Source organism: Podarcis tiliguerta (assembly GCF_965153285.1).
Source record: "Podarcis tiliguerta genome assembly, chromosome: 2".
NCBI lineage: Eukaryota > Metazoa > Chordata > Lepidosauria > Squamata > Lacertidae > Podarcis > Podarcis tiliguerta.
The window spans coordinates 40759615-40779704 of NC_139535.1; the positions used below are offsets into that span (position 1 = coordinate 40759615).

Here is a 20090-nt window from a genome sequence, read left to right on the forward strand (position 1 = left end):
CATAATGTGGTGCTCATTACAGGAATCCAAAAGGCACAGGACACTCTAATAATAAGAAGAAAATAGAGGCAGAAGATCCATACATCTTTATTTCAGTTTGATCTTCCCTACAATTTTTTTTAAAAGAAACCAACCGTCTGAGGAAAAGCACAGGCTTCTAAGCAAATGAACCTCACCCACTCCCTTCTCTTTCCCTGGACTCTACCCCAACACTGAATTTCAAAAGAGGCTCAGAAAGTTCAGGGACAAGAATCTCATTTAGTGCGACAAATAGTTAAAAAAAAAGCTTTTGTTCAAGTTACTTATCCGTATCCCCATCTCCAAAATATAAAAAAGTATAAATTCAAAGGTGGAGGACAGAAGGAAAGATTTGCTACCAAACCTTTGAATAAAACAGTTGTATTTATTCTCTGACTGAGACATTCAGTGCCAGTACAGGACCTGTGTGCATGCTTCCCTACTGAAAATTAGGGGGCCTCTCAGCAGACTCTGAAGTCGTGCTACTAACACTTTTGAGGACTATGGTTTCAGTTAAGTCCAAGGCATGGTATAAATACACCTCTTCTGTATAGTAGGTGTATCACAGAGCAAACAGGTCCTAAAAGTGACTAATACCACATTTTGGAGGCGATTTCCAAAAACTTTTTCCTTGCCGCAGTTTTGTAGCCTAGACACACCTCTCCCACCCCCCATTCCCCAACTTGGTGTGGCTCAGTATGCTCATTGAACCTTCTTCCACCCCTTTTAGCTCTTTCCCAAACTTTTTACTTCTAACTTATAGCGCATCAAGGATGTTGTCGATTTTGGTGATCAGCTCCTGACGCTTGTTAGAATGCATCTTCTCATTCTCTATGTATGTATCCTTCTTAAGCTTGCCAACAACCAGCCGCTCAGCCTCCACAGAAGATTTCAGGACCAGCTCCTTTACTTGGCTGTCAAGTTTCTGAATTTCGCTAACCTTGGAAGAAATTTGGGACAAAACGTTAGGTGACTGGACCACACCATAGCCATACAAAGCAACAGTAACAGGGTGCATTCATTTTATTTTTATGGTCACCCTAGAAGTAGTAGATTTGCAGGGTCTAAGCAAACAATTGCAGTCATATTTTTGAAGTCGAACAGAATCCATTCCGGAAGTCCATTCGACTTTCAAAACGTTTGAAAACCAATGCATGGAAGCCGCAGGAACCCCGTTGGACGTTTGGCTTCCAAAAATAGTTTGCAAACAGGAATGGTCACTTCCGGGTTTTTGCAGGGCTCGAGAACTAAGCTGTTCGAAAACCAAGGTACGACTGTATATGACAAACTATACAATGTTATGTTAGAAGCTACACCCATTTAAACTTTACATTTAATGGTTCTGAATATGGACACTCACTGCAACAAACATGTCAGGGCTGGTTCCATGGTCGTAAGAGCACTTGATTATGCTACATTTCATTCATACTTTGTTTTTGAGAAATGAAATGCCTTCTAACCTTCCTTCCATTTTATAGCAAAACATCAGCAGAGGAATATGTAGAGATAACAGCTACCGTGTGTGTGCACAGCCCCTCCATTCAGCCCTCCTCCCAGTTACCAAGGGAGCTTTCAGCTAACTGCAGCTGAGTATTAATGAGCAGAATGAATTAACAGCCCTTCAGTTGCAAGTTATGCATTGACATCCTGGCAAAAGTGACCATCTTCAAGATAGCTATATTCACCAACAGTTACAGGGTGATCCACTGAATGGATCTCCTATTGTGGGTGAAAGTTTCACTCAAAGCAGAGTAGAAGTGGTCTGCTAAGAGAATGACATGCGGACCACATTTGCGCCTAAGGATTAATACAACTTAAAATCGGGAAGTCAGGATGCCTTAGGCTTCGCTCACCAATGTTGAGCAGCAGCTTACAAAAAAACATTCCATTTCAAAGCAGTAGGCATGTTAGATAAGTGGTAGCCAGAAGACTTAATGCAGCCAGAGGGGCTTGATGTATTCCCCACACAGCATTAAAACATTTGGAGCAATCTTGCTACCTTCAGGGCCTACTCACTGAGAGAAGGGCTTGGCTGAATGTGGTGGAGGACCCTGGCCAATGCATCTCAGCAAGCTGGAATAGTCGACAGTCCTGGTTTAGATATTCTATACAGGTAGCGCAATATTTAAAGCCATGGCAGAATGAAAACTGGGGGAAATTCCCCCAAAGCTCTCCAGCCTTATGGAGGAATGCCTGGAAATAAAACTATCAAGGAACCTAGAAATCTCAACTTTAACAGTATTATTCTGGAATCATCATAATACACTGTAAACACAGAACAAAGGCAACAAAAAAGAATTTCTTTAAAGTGTGACGAAAATATCTGCCAAGAGAAAAGGCAGTTTAGAATAAGGGCAGTACAGTAACAATACACACTAAGGAGGCCAACGGATTCTTACTTTGTCACACAAGTCAGAGCCTTCTGTCTTCAGCTTGGACTGCAATGAAGCTATTTCGTTGGTTAAGGCCTTATGTTCAGTCTCCAGTGATTTTTTGCCACTGTTTAGGTTTGAAATATCCCGTGACTGCTTATACTTATTCACAGCTTCATCAAAATGGCGGTACAGACGTAGTCTCTTATTCACCAGGGTGAGAACTTGCTCTGTGATGCAGGCAACTTTCATCCTAGCTTCTGCTGCTGGGTCCTGCAAAAGCGCAATGGCTTAAATACTTGTTACAGTATATAGTGCATTCTAAGTGTCCAGAAAGTGTTTTGTGTGCTCTCTCGGTAGTCCTTACAACAACCCTATAAGATCTGTCAGCATAACCTCCACCTTGGAAATAAAAGACCGAGGCAGAGAGATTGGCATACCTAAAATCTATCTAGAGAGTCGAAAGGGAGAAGGCAAAATCTAAACCAAAGGAGTTCCTAGTTCACAATTCTGTCGCTTATTCACTACACTGGCTAAATTCATCAGACAGACTTTACCAAAATAGTTGTTTGAAGCAAAGTGGCAAAAACAAGAAACACTGAGGAGTTCCATTTGTTTCAATTAGACTTGTATGGAACAACAAAACAAGGATATCCATTGTGCAAGCCATCTTGACTGAATCAAAATTAATTAAAACATGGACCAAAACGCCATTTTAAAAAAAACTACTTCATTCCGTGAAAATTAATAGATGAAGAATTTTGGCCAGTTTGGATCTTAGCAGTGCTTTGAAAAAGGTAAGCCCTAACACAACATGCTCATTTATTGACTCAAAGAATTAATGTATTTCAAGTATACTTTGCCTATGCTAAGAAACTACTAAATCTCAGAGCACCACTGGTATAAAGATAAGGTAATAGCTTGCTCTCGCAAAATATCCATATCTTAGAAAAAGAGTAAGTGCTACCTCACATAAAAACAGCAGCGAATCCAGTCCTCCAGCAGTCAGGGCAAGGGCATTTAATACCAAGGAAAGGGCTTTCCCAAAGGAAACCGTGAGACCAACCCTCCTGCCGCATCCTCCCTGTTTCATCGTGCCTCTATTGTAGTACCTTAGTGATAGAGAAGTCCAGCCTCACGTAGAGGATCACTGTAAAGAACAGGATGTAGAAGGCTCCAACTACCAGGAGAGGTTCTTGCAACATCAGGATCTTGTTAAAATTATAGTGCACCTAGGAAGAGCAGGGCAAGCAGTGAGAAGAGCATAAACGTCCATTAGTCAAGATGACATGCTACCCACCTTACATTCCTATACGTAAGAACAATGAGATACTTGCACATTTAAGACGCAGCTCAGAACTCAACAATGAAGCTCAATCTTTTCACTGATCTCTGAACGTGGTCTGTTGCTATTGCAGCCATGCTAGAGAGCAATCTGGGCTGCAAAGATGAGCGCGGTATTTCTCATTATTTATGCTATCTAAGCAAAGGGCTTATGCTTACCACAATATCCTGGATGTGCTGCTCAACTAGGTTGTTCTTGTGCGCCACTATGACTGGACGGCCAAAGGTGTCCAAATAGGTGTAGTGAAGTTCATCAGGTGCCCGGCTGATGTCATATGGACTATCCACATGGATATTCCTGCAAACAGAGGTGTATAACAATACTGTTAGCTGTCCCAGGAAAAACTTAACCTGGTTGTTGTTGGGGTTTTTTTTGGGGGGGGGGGAGAAATTAGCCCTGGATTAGCCCCTGCCCTCTGATGTCCGTGGCTTGGGCATGGTCATTTGCAAGTAAAGCTGTACACATGAGCTGCCACTCACACACAGGGGCTGCATGAAAGTGGGATGCCTGGCTGTGTTGGTATCCTGATTGAGTGGTGTCACCATGCACAAGCAGCTGCTCAAACATAAGAGTTCCTTTGCAGACAACCATGCTCCACACACTGTCACTATACAGGGCAGGGGCATGTGGAATTGCGACAGGGACATAAATGCTGCCCGCTCTTGCTTCACCATAAGCGGAATAATACACAAGCAGGCCTTGTGTTTTATGGCTGATAGACAAAGATCGCCTAAGTGGCTTGATCTCAACCATATTATTACTTACTTGGCACCTTCTGGAAGGATTATCTTTACAGTTAGTGAGTCTGTAACTTGCTCATCAAACACGTGGTCAACAAATCTCATCTTCAGGGCATACTGATCACCTGGGAAACAAAAACCAAGAGGATACTATGATTTTTTCAATGTATCAGGATACCAGCTATGAAAGTCCTGTTGGGTAAAACAGTCACAAGTTTAAAGGTGAGCTTAAAAAAAAACCCATTAAGTGCCACTACAACTTGTTTTAGCTGCATGTTGCTTACTCGCAGTAAAGTTAGGCAATATCCACACTATTACTGTGACAACACACTTAACTATGCACCCAGCATAAGCTGTGCAGAGAACAAAGCTTAGTACAGCTTAGCTGGATATCCCCCATTGACCGCACTGTATATCATTTTGTATGTTTTGGGAAAGGAACAAAAAGGTGTCAGGAGAGTAGGAAGTGAGGGGGGAAATGCATGGCATTTTTCAGGAGATGTCTGCATCATTTAAATTCATATAATGAAGTACTGAGATGCACTTTGACAGTACAGCACCTGGTTTCTGAGCACACATGCACAAATAATAAAACTAAGAATCTTTGGAATTCCAAATATGCCATTCTGCATAGAACTGCAGACAGTGAATAGCTTTGTACTCCAGTTGCTCACATTATATTCCAGATGCCACTACCGTAACAAGGAAACCTACCAAGATTAAAGAGGTATTCATAGCTAGGCAGGTTATAACCAATGATGTAATGTGTCTTCCAACCACCAAATAGGGGGAAGCGAGGGCGGATCTCCATTTCCACAGAGTCATCCAGGATGAGGAGATGACTGGTGGATATGTTGCCAATTTCATCTCTGTAATACACATCTTGAGCAGCAGCAGGAAGGATAGTCTGCAAAACCAAGATAAGCACTTAATGTCAAATTCACCAGTACCGATAATTGGGGCACTTGCTAGTCACTGTTTTTAAGACTGCATTTTCACTAAAAGCAAGCAGTTATCTCCATTCTCACAGCAGTTGCAACCACAGTATAAGCAAATCATATACAGCAGACTGAATTTTAAAAATCACATTGGAAGAGATTCTGGTCATACAGTCCAACCCTCTGCCCTAAAGTATCGCAAACCAATGCTTGCCTGATCTTTCCTTCAAAGTCCTCAGGTTCTAAATGTAGTGCCTACATTTCTAAAGAGTACAATACAATGCTACCTTGGTCAATGAACAGTCCTGTTAACGAACACTTTGAACAACGGACTCCGCAAAACCGGACGTAGGTGTTCCGGTTAGCACAATTTGCCCCGGAAGATGAATGGAAGACGAACACCGGCGGTGGGAGGCCTCATCAGGGAAAGCACACAGCTCAGGTTAAGAACACTTTGGTCAAAGAACAGACCTCCAGAACGGATTAAGTTTGTAACCCAAGGTACCACTGTATGTACCTTTTTTTAATTACAGTGGTACCTTGGGTTAAGTACTTAATTCGTTCCGGAGGTCCGGTCTTAACCTGAAGCTGTTCTTAACCTGAAGCACCACTTTAGCTAATGGTGCCTCCTGCTGCCGCTGCACGATTTTCTGTTCTCAACCTGAAGCAAAGTTATTAACCCGAGGTATTATTTCTGGGTTAGCGGAGTCTGTAACCTGAAGCGTATGTAACCTGAAGCGTATGTAACCCGAGGTACCACTGTACTGTGCTTCCTAAGTCGATCACTGTAATTATTTTAATATTTAATACCTTTGAGTTTTAAAATGCTGTCTGAGCAATTCTTCCAAAAGTTAGAAAGGGAATCTTCTCACCCACTGCCTCCTTTAGCTTTGTTCCAAAACAGAAGAATGGTAGGGAAGGCAAGCAACCTAAGGCTGCAATCCTAACCATATTTAAAGAGACCCAAGTAGCTTACTGATTTCAATGGGGCTTGTTCCCAGACAAGTAGGGTTAGGATTACGCCCTAAGCCTGTACTTCCATATCAGAAACAAGAAGCAACATAAAAAAGGGACAGAAAGAAAGTTTCCAGTAAGGCACCATCTCCTCAAAAGCAGATCAGTAGCAATGCTTCCTTGCTGTCCCCTTCCCTACCTACAAAGCCTGGTCCTTTCTGGCAAGGGAGAGAGGAACTCTTTACTTACACCCACACCCCTGAGGCTCCTTTTAAGACAAAGAGAAATATGAAAGGGCAGACCTTGAAAGACTTCACAGAGGATATTCCACTGTCCGGCTGTCTTTGGTAGTCATATCTGGAGAAAGGCCCTTTGAGCACAGCTCCTGTGTGCTTCAAGTCAACCGTCTCTTCTACAGCAATATTGCCCCAGTGAGAAACTTCAATGACACGTGTCATGGTAGTGATAGTCAGGAATGGACTGTTGTTTTCATAGTGCACCTTAAGGTTATCCTAAGGAGAAAAATCAAAATAGAGACTGAAGACTTTCTGTCATCAAGTGTGTTGTAGAAAAAGCCATTTCATTCACAGCAATGCCTATTAAGAAGACCTACTTGCAAATCAGACTCTCGATCATTTTTGTTGAGGTATTACACTATTGCACAATACTCATTAAGAAATGTTGGCTAGATCTAGCAAGGATCCATCTTGTCCAGCATTCAGCCTCCGACACAAGTAAGCTTCTGAGAAGCTCATAAGCAGGGCATTAAGGAAACAGTTTTTTCTTGCCTACCCCCAATATCCACTTAGAATCATGGAACTGTAGTGATGGAAGGGATTATGAGGGTCATCTCATCCAACCCTCTGCAATGCCAGAATATTTTGCCTTTCGTGGGGCTTGAACCCATGACCCTGAGATTAAGAGTCTCATGCTTTACTGACTGAGCTATCCCAGTCGGAAGGTGTCTATGCTGAGAAACCACATGTGGAATAATGTGAGCAATGTCCATAGACAGTGGCTGCATTACTTTTTCTGAGCCCATTAGAAATCTGCAATAGCGCACACACAAAAAGTGCCTTGTCTGTTTTGAACGATTAAAGGCTTGGTGCCCTTTGGCTGATTCTTGTAAATACTAGCATGTTTCTGTGCTGGCCAGGGAGGAGAAGAAGCCTCTTGGCAGACCTGCAAAAAAACTGTCTTGTGCCAAAGGCTGGCAGGCAGAGGAACACAGCAATCTCTCTCTCCTTCTCTAGTCCACTCACTGACGTGCATATAACCTCATGTACTCACCTGTGTGGTATTCTTTGTCCACCCACAATGAACAGGTGGAGTTGTTACATACAAGGCAGCTTTAGTTTACTTTAGTTCCTTTTAAGCCCCTTACATTCCTGGCTTTTGGATTTATATTAATCATTTGACACAGCAGAATGGCATGAATGTATTTTAATTCTACATGAGTGGCAAATTCCTTTTAAACAGTTTCTCTCCTAGGAACGTTAGCTGGGATTAAGAGTTTACCTCACTGTATGGTGGAACATCCCTGAAGGGTCCATATTCAATCATGTCCTCTGACCGACTAGGATTCCCTAGTTTGGTGTAGCTTTCCACATTCCTTGAGGCCAGTTTAATCCGAGTAGTTTGGGTCTTGGTTGGATACGGAGAGTAAAAATAATGATTGCCCTCAAAAACCACAAACTGTTTCTCTGCTTGGGTGATATGAGTTGGGTACGGCTGCAGGACATGTGTAAAAACCGTTTCAACAGATAAGCGAATCTTTCCACCTGGAGCCAAAGGAGATGGCAGTTTTACAGTGAAGAATTTGCCACTGTAAAGGAGAAAAACAGATAGAAAAATCAATCTGGCTCTGCTGGCTTTACAGACACCCATAAGCATGGAAAGGAGCTCAACAAAGATTCTCACTGAAGAATATATCATCTCCACCTTCATTTGTCTGCTGCAGTTTTGGGCCACGATCCCAGTTTTGGGATCGGATCGGTATACTAGCCTGGGTTTAATCAAAGTGGCAGTAACGTGGCCCACTGCTGTCAGCAATCAGAACATGGACTCTTGGGAACGTTTGCTATTTCAGAGAACCCTGATCTCAACTGACTAATGTTATAACAGCTAACAGCTTGATTTAAATGTCAAAAGATATATTGCATTAGCTTTTAAAGACTGGTCAGTAACGACTGACAACAGATAGGTTGGATGAGAGCTAATAAAACTGAAGCTGAATCCTGAAAAGACAGAGGGGTTGTGTGCCCCATTTTCACACCTTGGAGGTGGGGAGGCAGAAAGGGGCAAATTTGTAGCTGGGGAAGGCATTTTCCTGGATTTAAAGTGTCACTGGAGGATCAGGTGGCTAGGAATGCCTTTTTTCCGTTCCAGCCGGTTCGCCAGCTACAGCCCATTTTGGATACAGATCACTTGGCCACTCCATGATCTGGTAACTTCCAGACTGGATTACAGCAATGCACTCTGTACAGGACTGCCCTTGAAAATGACTTGGAAACTTTGATTGGTCCAAAATGCAGCAGCTAGATTACTGGTTGAAGTTTAGTTCAGATCTTACATAACCTCCTGTGCTAAAACAGCTGCACTGGTTGCCAGTTCATTTCTGGGCCCAGTTCAAGCCACTCACATTAATGTTCAAAGCCCTAAACGACTCATGCCCCAAATACCTAAAAGACCACCTCCTTCCTTACAGACCCTTGTTGTGGATTTCTTCAAGCAGTACATCAAGGAAAGTTTAAGGCAGGTTTATTTGGTCAAATGTAACATTTGGGGGAAGTCACCAGGGTGGATTCCAGCATCCCTAGGAATACCTGAGTTTTTTATAAGGTTTCTAAGCTCCTAACACATGCACAATACCCAAGTACCGTACATAGCATGGGTCTTATCAGGTAACTAAGCAACTGAAGTCTTATCAGGAGAGACAGTACAAGGCTAAAAAGCTCATCTATCAGGGCCAGCACATTCCTTTGCAACATATTCAAAGACATCCTTTCTTTTTTTCAACAGCATTCTTTTCACAACTCTGTAACAGCTCTTCCTAGCTCTTCAATACATGGAGACTATATTTCCCACCCCTCTCTCTTCGGTGCTAAGATTGCCAGAGCGGGCACACTTGGTCGTTCCTCTACATTCAAAAGCAGAGTGGTGGTGGTGGCCTAGGAGAGGGTATTTTCTGTGGCAGCCCCTAAGTTCCGAACTCCCTCCCCACAGAGGTGCATCTGGCACTTTCATTATGGTGAATGCTGAAGACACACCTCTTTGCCCTGGCTTTTGACACTTGAGGTGTACATTGATAGAACCCACCTTATTTCTGTAATTGTAAGTTGTTTTACTAGTATGGTGTTGTAATGTTGTAACCCATTCTGCAGGCAGGTAAATAATGATAATGATAATTTTTGTTTCCAATAGACAGGTTTAGGCTTCTAAGAAGCAAGCAGATTATAATGCAACTCTGTGAATTACCATGCCTCCCAATTTCAAGTGATAACTGCATGTCATCAGAATTGTCAATTAGATTTGTTTTTCTTAATTGTTTAATCCAATAATCAAAAAGAAAGCCACTATTAAAATAGTATCTGAAGTCTTAGATTTTCTATGATTCTGCAGGGCTACAAGCAAACGTCTCTGACCTAGTACAATATTTATTTTTTTAAGAAACACTTTGGAAATTTCAAAAATATAAATTCTGAATGTGCTAAGTATATGCGTCATACAGACTGGGCGCAAATTCTTCAGTGTATATTTTGTGGCAAACCTGGGTATGATATAGTTTCCCTTGGCAAAACTCACCTTTTACCTTTTACCTTTGTCTCCTTCAACTCAAGAGTACTCTCTTCTTCTTCCTCGCCTTTCACCTATAACAAAAGATTAAATTCAAGTTTGGTCATTGTTACCATTTACAGTTTCCATCTGAGACAGCTGAATTCATCACAAGTGCTAATTCCTACTCCCAGGGGTCTCCAAGTCAGCAAAGACACACTTCAATTTGACACACACACACCAATAATTAGCCATCCAATCATGAACAAGTTGTTGGCTAACTCCACAAACCCTGCAGCATTATCTAAAAGCAACATACACAGAGGTCTGTTAAACCCTTGAGACTCTTATACAAGAACATGTAAATGCTGGCTTGGGTTACTAGCCAAGCCCATTGTCTGCAGCTGTCATTCACCCCTTCCTTCCTGGAGTCCTGTGGCATTTTGAAGAACCTGGAGAATGGAGGGGTGTTTGCCTTTCTGAAGGGATCCTGCAGAAGGAGCAAGCAACAATGCGCTGCTGTCTCCTGCAAATTTCAAACTATGAGAAAGCATTCCTCCCTTTTCTCTGTGGTGATTTTGAAGAGGCAAATCCTTTCCCTCTGAATTTGGCTTCTGTAATTCTAAAGCAACAGTGAGGCACTACTGGTGCTTTCTGCAGAAGCCAAAACAACAGAGATAAAGCACATTTTTCTTCTGCTTACCGGACAGGGAGTACACACACTGCTGGCAAGCAGGTAGGCAAGTTCTGGAACCCTGTTACTGTGTTAGCTTCAGAACAAGAGACATGCAATAGTGATTTATGGGATGCAAGTTCTGATCAAAGACTTACTGTTCTTCTACCAGAAGTCTTTTGTGAGAACTCACTGAATAGCCACAACTAGACAGACAAGTGTTGGATGACATGATTTGTTGAAAACAGTCCTGATTTTACTTTCTCCAGCAGCCTCCCCAATTTTACAAGGACAGACGATGCTCCTGACAGCACTTTTCTTCTTAATTTGAGAGTAAACTGGCCAAAATTAAAAAAGATACATGTGATTCTTTCAGGTCCTTGGGAAGGGGTTCACTAAAAAGTAAAGGCATGGCTAGGATGTAGAATTATTTTACTGATAATTCATATTTTCAGACCCAAATATATATGTACACCTACTCCCAGGTCAAAAATAATTTAGTTCCATTTTTAATCCACAAAGGGCTTCACAGGCCTCTCACTGTAACTCTAAGATGGATCAAAACTACCAGATACTGCAACCAGTATCTGATTGTCCAAGGACTATCAAGAAATTCATGTATGAGAGTGCAATGCCTATCCATATTCAGCATTATCCACTATCCAATAGGCCAGCAAGTATTCCCATTTTGCAAAATGATGAAATAGAAGACAACGGCAGTTATCCTATGAATAGATACAAGGAAGCAAGTTCCATTATTTAGAATGGGACTGTAAATAACATGAGAAATCATACTTGGGGGTAGCTTTGCCTAACCTGGTGTCCTCCCATTGTTTTTGACACCACCACCCAGGTTGACTGGGAACCAGCTGAAGGGCACCAGGTTGGGGAAGACCCCTACAGAAACTGTGATTGCATAGGGAGCAGGGCCTAGGTTCCAATGAGCTCACTTTTGGCCATCAGATACAGTGCCAAAGACTCAGTCCACTACCCTTACTGCCTTCACTTTATTGTACTTACTTACAACCCTTTCTTCCAAAGACAAAAGAAGCTTAGCTCAGCTTTCTAGCTGCTATTACATTCCTTAAAATCAAGTTGCCTTGCGGAATGAATACTCTGCAGCAAATGGGAACATAGGAAGCTACCTTTTATCAAGTCAGGCCACTGGTCCATCCAGCTCACTGACTGGAAGCCACTATCCGGGATTTCAGACTGGGCTTTCTCCTGGTCCTCTCTAGGAATACTAGGGATTGAACATAGGACTTTCTATATTCAAATCAGATGCTCTACCACCAAGCTACAGTCCTTCCCAAATAGCTGTGACTGCTCACTTTCTAATAACAGACCGCACTCCACTATGATATCTGCAGCCATTCATGGTTCAGGACAGAGCTTCAACTAACCGTTTTCATTAACACGTTGCCACACAGATAGAAGCAGCTAAAACACACCTTCTAGAAAGGCTTTCTCCTAAGCTCACATTTACGAACACCTCCAATTATTGCAGGCAGGCAGGAAACACAGGCAGCAATGAATAATAATAAGCCACTTAAAATGTTCTGATGCCAGCAGCCTGCTGTTCAGCTAGCCACAGGCCCTGCAAACGCATGCGTTATGCGGTTTTATAGACATGCCTTGAGATCCACGCCTCCTTCCCTCTAGGTTGCCACTGGTTGCTCTCCGATTGCAGCACTTACGCTTACGTGTCAGTATATGCCAGGCCATTTACTACAGCGGCAGCTCTGAAGGGAGTCAGCAGCCAGGAAGAGGAGAAATAAAACAAATACGTGGTGAGCACTGCTGCAAAGTGACAACCCTTTCCATGACATTATCTGGGTCAAAAAGCTGGCAAACCCCCAAAGGGCAGCTTACGTGTAACTTTAGCAAAGACCTCTATTTCCACCCCCACGCCAATATGGATCACATATTCTGCTAACACTGCATTCCCAGATCACAATCCACTATGTGTGCTGCCCAGAAGATCCCAGGCTTTTATTTCGGGTGGACAAAAAACTGATAGGGTTTTCTTCGTGGCCCATATATCTCTGCAGCACGGCCTCCTCTACGAAAAGGAGAGCCACCCCAAATCTGCAGTTTAGCCTCCATCCCTGCTAACTATACGGGGAAAGGAGCCAAACACACCACGGTCAGTACAGTTAAGAAAGACAAACCCCTGAAATGCAATGCTAAAGCGTTGTTGAGGCGAGGGGAGGAGATCTTTTGGAAATTATATCCGCTCAAATGCCAATAGCTCGGTACCAATAAGCGAACTTATCAGGGAATGAAAAGCTGCAGGGAATGGAGGCAGATGCCCAGGAAAAACCAAGAGGCGAAGGCAAAGTGGGTTGGAGGGGGGAGATGATTTTCGAAGCCTGGGCGCGGCGAGGGAAGGCGAAAGAAAGGCAGAAGCACAACTCCTAGAAACACTTGCCCCGAGCGCAGAAGGAAAAGGAGAAGCGCGAGCGGGGAGGCGCTAGGGCTGGCCGAGGGCGCCGTCTCTGCGAGAGGCCGGAGGGAGAGGGCGAGCGAGGCTCACGGGGCTGCGAGACATGAGGCGCGGCGGGAAGGGCTTCGGAAGCGGAAGGCCGCGGAGGCTGCGCGTCTCGCCAGTAGCTCGCTCACCTGCACCCCCAGGTAGGCCAGGTGGCTTTCCAGGCCCGGGTCCAGAGCCAGCAGGAAGGAGGCGGCCGACCCGGAGCCCCCCGCGGGGTTGGCCAGGCTCAGCTCGGTCGTCACTTTGGCCAGGTGAGTGCCGAGGTCCACGGTCCTCTTCACTTCATCGTTGACCAGCTCCGGGGCAGCCAGGGCGCCCCCCAAGCAGAGGAGAAGGAGGAGGGAGACGCGAGCGGCGCGGCTCTCCATGGCTGGCCACGCCGAGAGACTGAGCAGCCGAGCGAACCGGATAGACTCCCCTCCCTCGCGGCAAGGTTCATTCATCAGGCGGGCACAAGATGGCGCCCTCCACGCCGAGAGAAAGACAAGATGGCGGCGCCCAGAGGCCGTCGGCGCTCCAAGATGGCAGCGCGGACGACGGAGAGGGAGCGGGGGCCCTCCCCGTCACGTGACCGAGGGTGCGAAGGGAGGAGCCTCCTCAGCTGTAAAAGAAAACGTCAGGCTGAAAGCTGCCGGAATGCGTCAGATTGCAGCAGCCGTAGTAATGGATACCACTGGGTCAGATGTTCGAATAATTTAAAAAAAAAAAAAAGGCAGTAAACTGCTCTTGGAGAAGTAAGCTGCTTATCCAGGGAGACCTTTATTCTCCAATGTAACCTTTCCAAAATTCTAACATACGGTTTTCAAATTATGAAGTCTCTAGTTAAAGCAGAGGGCAAAACAGCCAATGGGATTAGTGTGAGAAAAGCAATACTGTAATAAATTACACTTGTGTGAGAGAGAGTGTCCAGGTCTTTATGGGAAAACACAGAGAACAGTTTTATAGAAAACGGAAATTAAGTTGAGTAGCTAATCAATTATAATAAAGTTATAATGCATAAGCTTTCATGGGCTACAATCCACTTCGTTGATTTTTCAGGTGCCAGGAGACTGCTAACAGAATAACAGGTATAGATATAAGATTAGGAGCTGCTTTTTCCGAGTACTTCAATGTTTGCTCTACCATTTGTATGGGAATTTAATTCTAATAACTACTGTATTACGGATATATTTCTGTGTAATATGTTACATTTCTATATAGTTGGTTTATTAAGAAAATACAGTGCACAATGATAATAGCAGAAGTTCATACTAACAGTGATTCTAGGGCTGAGATAAAAAGCTCTGTTTATTCCACATCCCATGCATAAGGGAGTATGAAAGACTTTGAGCCAGGTCAGGGCAGAGCTTATCTGAGGCCCAGGGTGAAAGTCTTGTTAGAATAAACTTATCAATTCAAACAAAAAAGGCAGCTGGTCCTTGAAGGAGGACCCTGACCAGCTTAGCCATCCAAGGCCTGCGCCAAGCGTACCCATCTGCCCCCCACAGGTCTGCTTTGAGCCTAAGGATGTCTTCAGGAAGAAATCTCTGAGAGTAAGAGCTGCTCAATGGTGGAACAAATTATCTCAGTAAATTGTAGACTCTCTTTGGAGGTTTTTAAATAGAGGTTGGGTCTGTCATGGATGCTTTAGTTTTTAAGCATTTGAGATTACTGCTTTTCAGGGGGTTGGACTAGATGACCAACATTTCTATATAACTTTGAAGTTGCACAGCATCTGCATAACAGGCAGCCTCCAAACAAAGCAACCTAGAAGTGCACACTCACTTGGGAGTAAATCCATTTGAACTCACAGAGATCTGCTTCTAAGTAAATATGCATAGTTCACATTTATGTATATATTATTAGCAAAGGTAAAGGGACCCCTGACCATTAGGTCCAGTCGTGGCCAACTGGGGTTCCGGCACTCATCTCGCTTTATTGGCCGAGGGAGCTTCGGGGCATGTAGCCAGCATGACTAAGCCGCTTCTGGCGAACCAGAGCAGCGCACGGAAACGCCGTTTACCTTCCCGCCAGAGCGGTTCCTATTTATCTACTTTGCCCTTTGACGTGCTTTCGAATTGCTAGGTTGGCAGGAGCAGGGACCGAGCAATAGGAGCTCACCCCGTCGCGGGGATTCGAACCGCCGACCTTCTGATCGGCAAGTCCTAGGCTCTGTGGTTTAACCCACAGCGCCACCCATGTCCCTTATATTATTAGTAGGATGCAAAAATGTGTAGCAGGAAAGTCAATACTCTAAAACAGATCACCAGATCACTAGTTTGTAATAAAAACTCTTTTGAGCAGTCCCATTAATAGCAGGATTTGGGTTAGTCCTAGTATAATCTTCCTACTGTAGATTAATGTTCTTTTCCATAGTACACAACCTTCCTTTGAACCGTAGCAAGTATGATTAACCTGTTTTCAGGTTGCTCACTTTGCAGAGAAAAGGTACAGCTCCATTTGAATGTTCTGTGTTTGGAACCAGTAAAACCAAAGCACATGTATGACCCTTGATTACTTCACAGGGCATCCCACTGAATTCATTGGGACTTGTTCCTCACTAAACATGCTTAAGATTCATCGAGGCTGGTCCATTAGGGCAAATGGGGCACTTCCCCACCATCCTCAGTTGGCCCACCGCCAGCTCCCACCTGCCTTGCCTTCTTTACATCCAGTCCAGAAGATTGCACTGGGTCATCTTCCCCCTCCTTAGTCCTTGTGGAACTCAGCAGGGAGGTATCAATTGTCTCTGGTCCCACCTACTGTTGGTGTCCCCACCTTCTGGTGTATCACCGTCAATGGGTACCAGCCACCACTGCTTTGGTTTGTGCTGCATACCAGCAAGTCTGGTATGAGTCACTTCAAAGTAGCTATGCGTGGAACCAGGGTGTTGGCGGCTTGATTCCAGGAGGAATAAATGAGGCAACCTTTCACTTTTATAACATGTTGCTATTTAAATCGATAAGGAATCTTTAGAGGGATTGCTGTTGTCAACTAAAATCTCTTATTCGCCATTCATAGGCCTGCTTTTCAAACTTTTGAAATCTCCAGCAATAAGTACATAAAAGAGTTTTGGCAACATTTGTTTGATAACTCGCTTCAAAGCTGAAGAACAAAAGCTGCATCAAAAACTTTCATGCCCTAGTCAATCAGTCAATCAATCAATCTTACTGTATAGCAAAAGGTTTTTACAATGGACGACAGATAATAAAAGGACACTTTCATCTAAAATCATACAATGTAACCTGTAGCAGTTTACAAGATAAAAAGAAATTTACAACATTAAAACTGAAGATTGGAGTGCATTCACATAGCTGGAACGGAGCTTCTTGGTTGCCAGCGCAAATTTGGCTACCAGGTGTATGATATATAGATGTTTATCTGCTAGACGTTGAACTGTCACTTCCTGTGCAGATGACCTGAAAGCCAATTAAGAATTGGTGATATAAATTTTCTTCTGGGTGTTGTATACAGGGGGCAAATCAGTAAATAGTGTGGGGTGTCTTCTACTTGATTGCATCCATATAATAATAATAATAATAATAATAATAATAAATTTTATTTATATCCCGCCCTCTCCAGCCGAAGCTGGGATCAGGGCTGCTAACAACAATCAAATAATCAAACAACCAAATAATCCAACATTCTAAAAACATTTCATTATAAAAATTAATTAAAATCAAATTAATGGCAACCGTTAAGCAAAATTCTGTGCAGGTTGCCAGAGGAGGGAGTCAGGCTGGGCCCTGACCAAATATACATTTGCTCTCCACATGAGAAATTTCCTGATATCTCCCCTCTAAATATGCTGAGGGCATCTGTTGGAATCTTAGTTCTGCAAAGGCCTTGCGTAGTTGTGGGAAGGTCAGAGTCTCAAGGTAACAGGGCCTTGAGTGATTGGTCTTAATTTGGGGGTACCAAGTAGAGTAACTGGTGGCAGTGGATGCATGCTGTCTTGGTTGGCACCCTGACCAAAAATCCAATTTCTAAGGTCACGTGGGCTAAGGGCTAAGTAGTTCTCCATTTGAAGATTATAAGCTCTAAACTAATCTTGGCACTTTTGTGCCCAGCCCCGTGTCCTTAGTTGCTCTAACCAGCAGAGCTTAATAAGAGTACGATCCTTGAAGGCATTTAGCCTGTGTCAGTATCTCAGATAGGCTAGATCAATTCTGGCTGCTAGCAAGGGGAGGCCCAACTCAGCACTAAGGTGGGCTGCTGGTGTACCGCAAGGAAGCCTAAAATCTGCCTCATAAATTTATTCTTGGGGGTGTCTATTTCACATTTAACACCAATTCCTCATATGCCAGCTCCGTAGAGCGTTTTGGCGATGATTTTAGAGACAAAGATCTTAATAGCTGGGTTGATGAACTGCCTGCCCTTTGAATGGAAGAACCTATATAGGGGCCCAGTAGAACGGTCAGATATTAGCTTAATTGCTTCCAGATGGGGTTTCCATGGTGACTTCCCATCGATAAGTACAGTAATCCTAGATATTTAAATCTGGGTACTTGCTCAAGAGCAGCGGCTCTCAACCATCTCAACCCAGATGTTGTTGGACTACAACTCCCACCATCCCTGAGCTGAGCTCTGGCCTTGCTAGCTAGGGGTGATGGGAGTTGTAGTTCAACAACATCTGGGGATCCACAAGTTGAGAAAGGCTGCTCTAGAGTCTACCTGGACTTGGTAGTTCTTTTGCCAAATACCTTGGTTTTATTGTAGTTTTTAGATGCTCTTTTTTACACAGCTGTCCAAATTTAACCAGCATCCTTCTAAGTCCAATTTCATTCCAAGATAACAAAAATAAATCATTGGTGTAGAGCAAAATTGTCATGCACGTCTCTTTATGGCCAGACTTCTCATTTGTCAGAATGAGATGCTTTCTACCTCAGCCAATCAAAACACAGTTGTTTCATTTGTCACAGGTGTGCAAATCAGTGTTTGCAGGATGAGTGAAATTTTCACTCTGCATAGAGAGAAAAATGTTAGAAAATGAAGAGGCTTTTAACGACACAAAGAGTGCATTGAACTCAGTGAGACTTCTAAGGAAATGGTTATGTTTACACTACTACTGTTAGCTGTTAGGTCTTGAGAGACAATGAGTACGCCTCTGGAGTGCTGCCTCCTGCATTGTTTTTGCTGCCTAGGGCCCCTTCAGACATTCTTTTTGTTCTGCATTCTCCAGGCTAAACTCTTCATCAGCCCTCCTTCACAAATGCTCTTGCCTGACTGGGATGAGGTTACTCACAATGAAATGTGGCCTTTGGAATAGAAATAAAAGTTCCCTACCCTTCCCCTGGTGCAGATGTTCTCCCATAATCCCTGGCCATTGGCAATGCTTGATGGGGCCGATGAAGGACCAAAGGATCTCAACATCTGCCCTAGGGCCGAGAATCTTTGGAAATATGGTGTATCCCAGTTTCAGGGACAGGGGTAATGAAAACAGGCCTCATCCTGAAGATCTTGGAGGCTATTATAAAGCCAAAATATCAGCCTATTATTATAGCTCAATCAGTTTTGGAGATAACATAATAAAATTTCATTCCTTCATCTATGTGCTCTCTGCTGCTGCTCCTTTCACTTTGGCTTCCTTTGCTATACTTCGGTTCTTTAGCTCGTTTCCCCTTCTTGATAGTGAGGACCCACACCTGATGTGTCTTTCCCCCTGCCTTAATCCTCTGTTGGACAGAGCAGTGTTGCATCCTCAGGACTCTCTCCCTGCAATACCACTTCCAGGTCAGACTGGGAGCCCCTTGGCACACTTTCTTGCTCCCTCCTCACAGGTACTTTGCAGTGAATTAAATATTTCCTTTTGTGGCTTCAGTCCATTTTATTGCTTTCTGATGAGTGCCAGGAGGGGGATTAGTAAGCAATAGCCTCTTGAATAACCTCTTTCAGTTGCACAAATGTGTTTCTGTCCCTAGTATAGTAGAGGTTTTAATTACTGATATTCTCTATGATTTTCTTCCAAGTTTTTATTTGTGAGATAGCCCAATTTGCTACAAAAAAGACGAAAGAAAAGCAATTAAAAACATTAATGAAAAACTTCCAACATGGGGAAAAAACCCTTTACCTTGGGGGAATTAACAGCACAAACCTATGCTTGTTTACTCAGAATTTACTCTGAGTCAGAAGTAAATCCTGGGGTCTCTAGCTTTCAATGGGACTTATCATCATTGACTTACAAAAAATTACAATATGGACCATGACCCATTAGCAATCTTAGGTTGTGAACTGCTCTGAGATCTATGGGTATTGGGCGATATACAAATTTAATTAATACATAAATGGCATGGGGAAATGTTGAGAGCTCCTAGAATCAGAATTTAAGGTGCCGGGTAGGATGTCAAAAGCCAGGACCTTCAAGGCTCTGAAATACAGGTACAGCTGGTTCCACGTGGACCAACGTGTGGCTGAGACGAGGGTGACAGTGTCGGAAGCTGGCTTTTTTGTATTTTAGGGACCAGGGAACATTTGGGGGCAAGCTAGGACTAGTACAAACGGGGTGGGGGCTCCAATTGACCCAGGATGAAACCAGACTACAGTACTGGGAGAACAGCTTTTAAACTGACTGGGAACCTCTCGTCGAGGATGAAGATGATAAAAAGCTGATGACATTGAGAATTCTTATAACATTTTAAATGGGGGAGGCGTAGAACAAGCTAGTGCAATGGCACAAAGTTCCATAGCGCCAGAAACTCTTGGAGAGAGAAAGCGAGAGGCACGGTATATAATGCCAGAAGCCTCTGAGCCAAGATGGGGGAACTGGGTTGCGGCCTGCTTTCTTCAAAGTAAACTCGACCCGG

General features: G+C 43.6%; 1 protein-coding gene across 1 annotated transcript; it reads right to left on the reverse strand.

Annotated features, from left to right (window-relative positions):
* Nucleotides 1-63: 63 nt before the first annotated feature.
* RPN1 (ribophorin I) lies at nucleotides 64-13876 on the reverse strand. Its single transcript, XM_083419016.1, has 10 exons — nucleotides 13437-13876; nucleotides 10172-10236; nucleotides 7886-8192; nucleotides 6670-6879; nucleotides 5190-5382; nucleotides 4501-4600; nucleotides 3894-4032; nucleotides 3503-3622; nucleotides 2418-2663; nucleotides 64-958 (listed from the first exon to the last, which is right to left on the reverse strand). The coding sequence occupies exons 1-10, from the start codon at nucleotides 13749-13751 to the stop codon at nucleotides 776-778; spliced, it is 1878 nt and encodes a 625-aa protein (XP_083275142.1). The 5' UTR covers nucleotides 13752-13876; the 3' UTR covers nucleotides 64-775.
* Between the last annotated feature and the right edge of the window lie 6214 nt (nucleotides 13877-20090).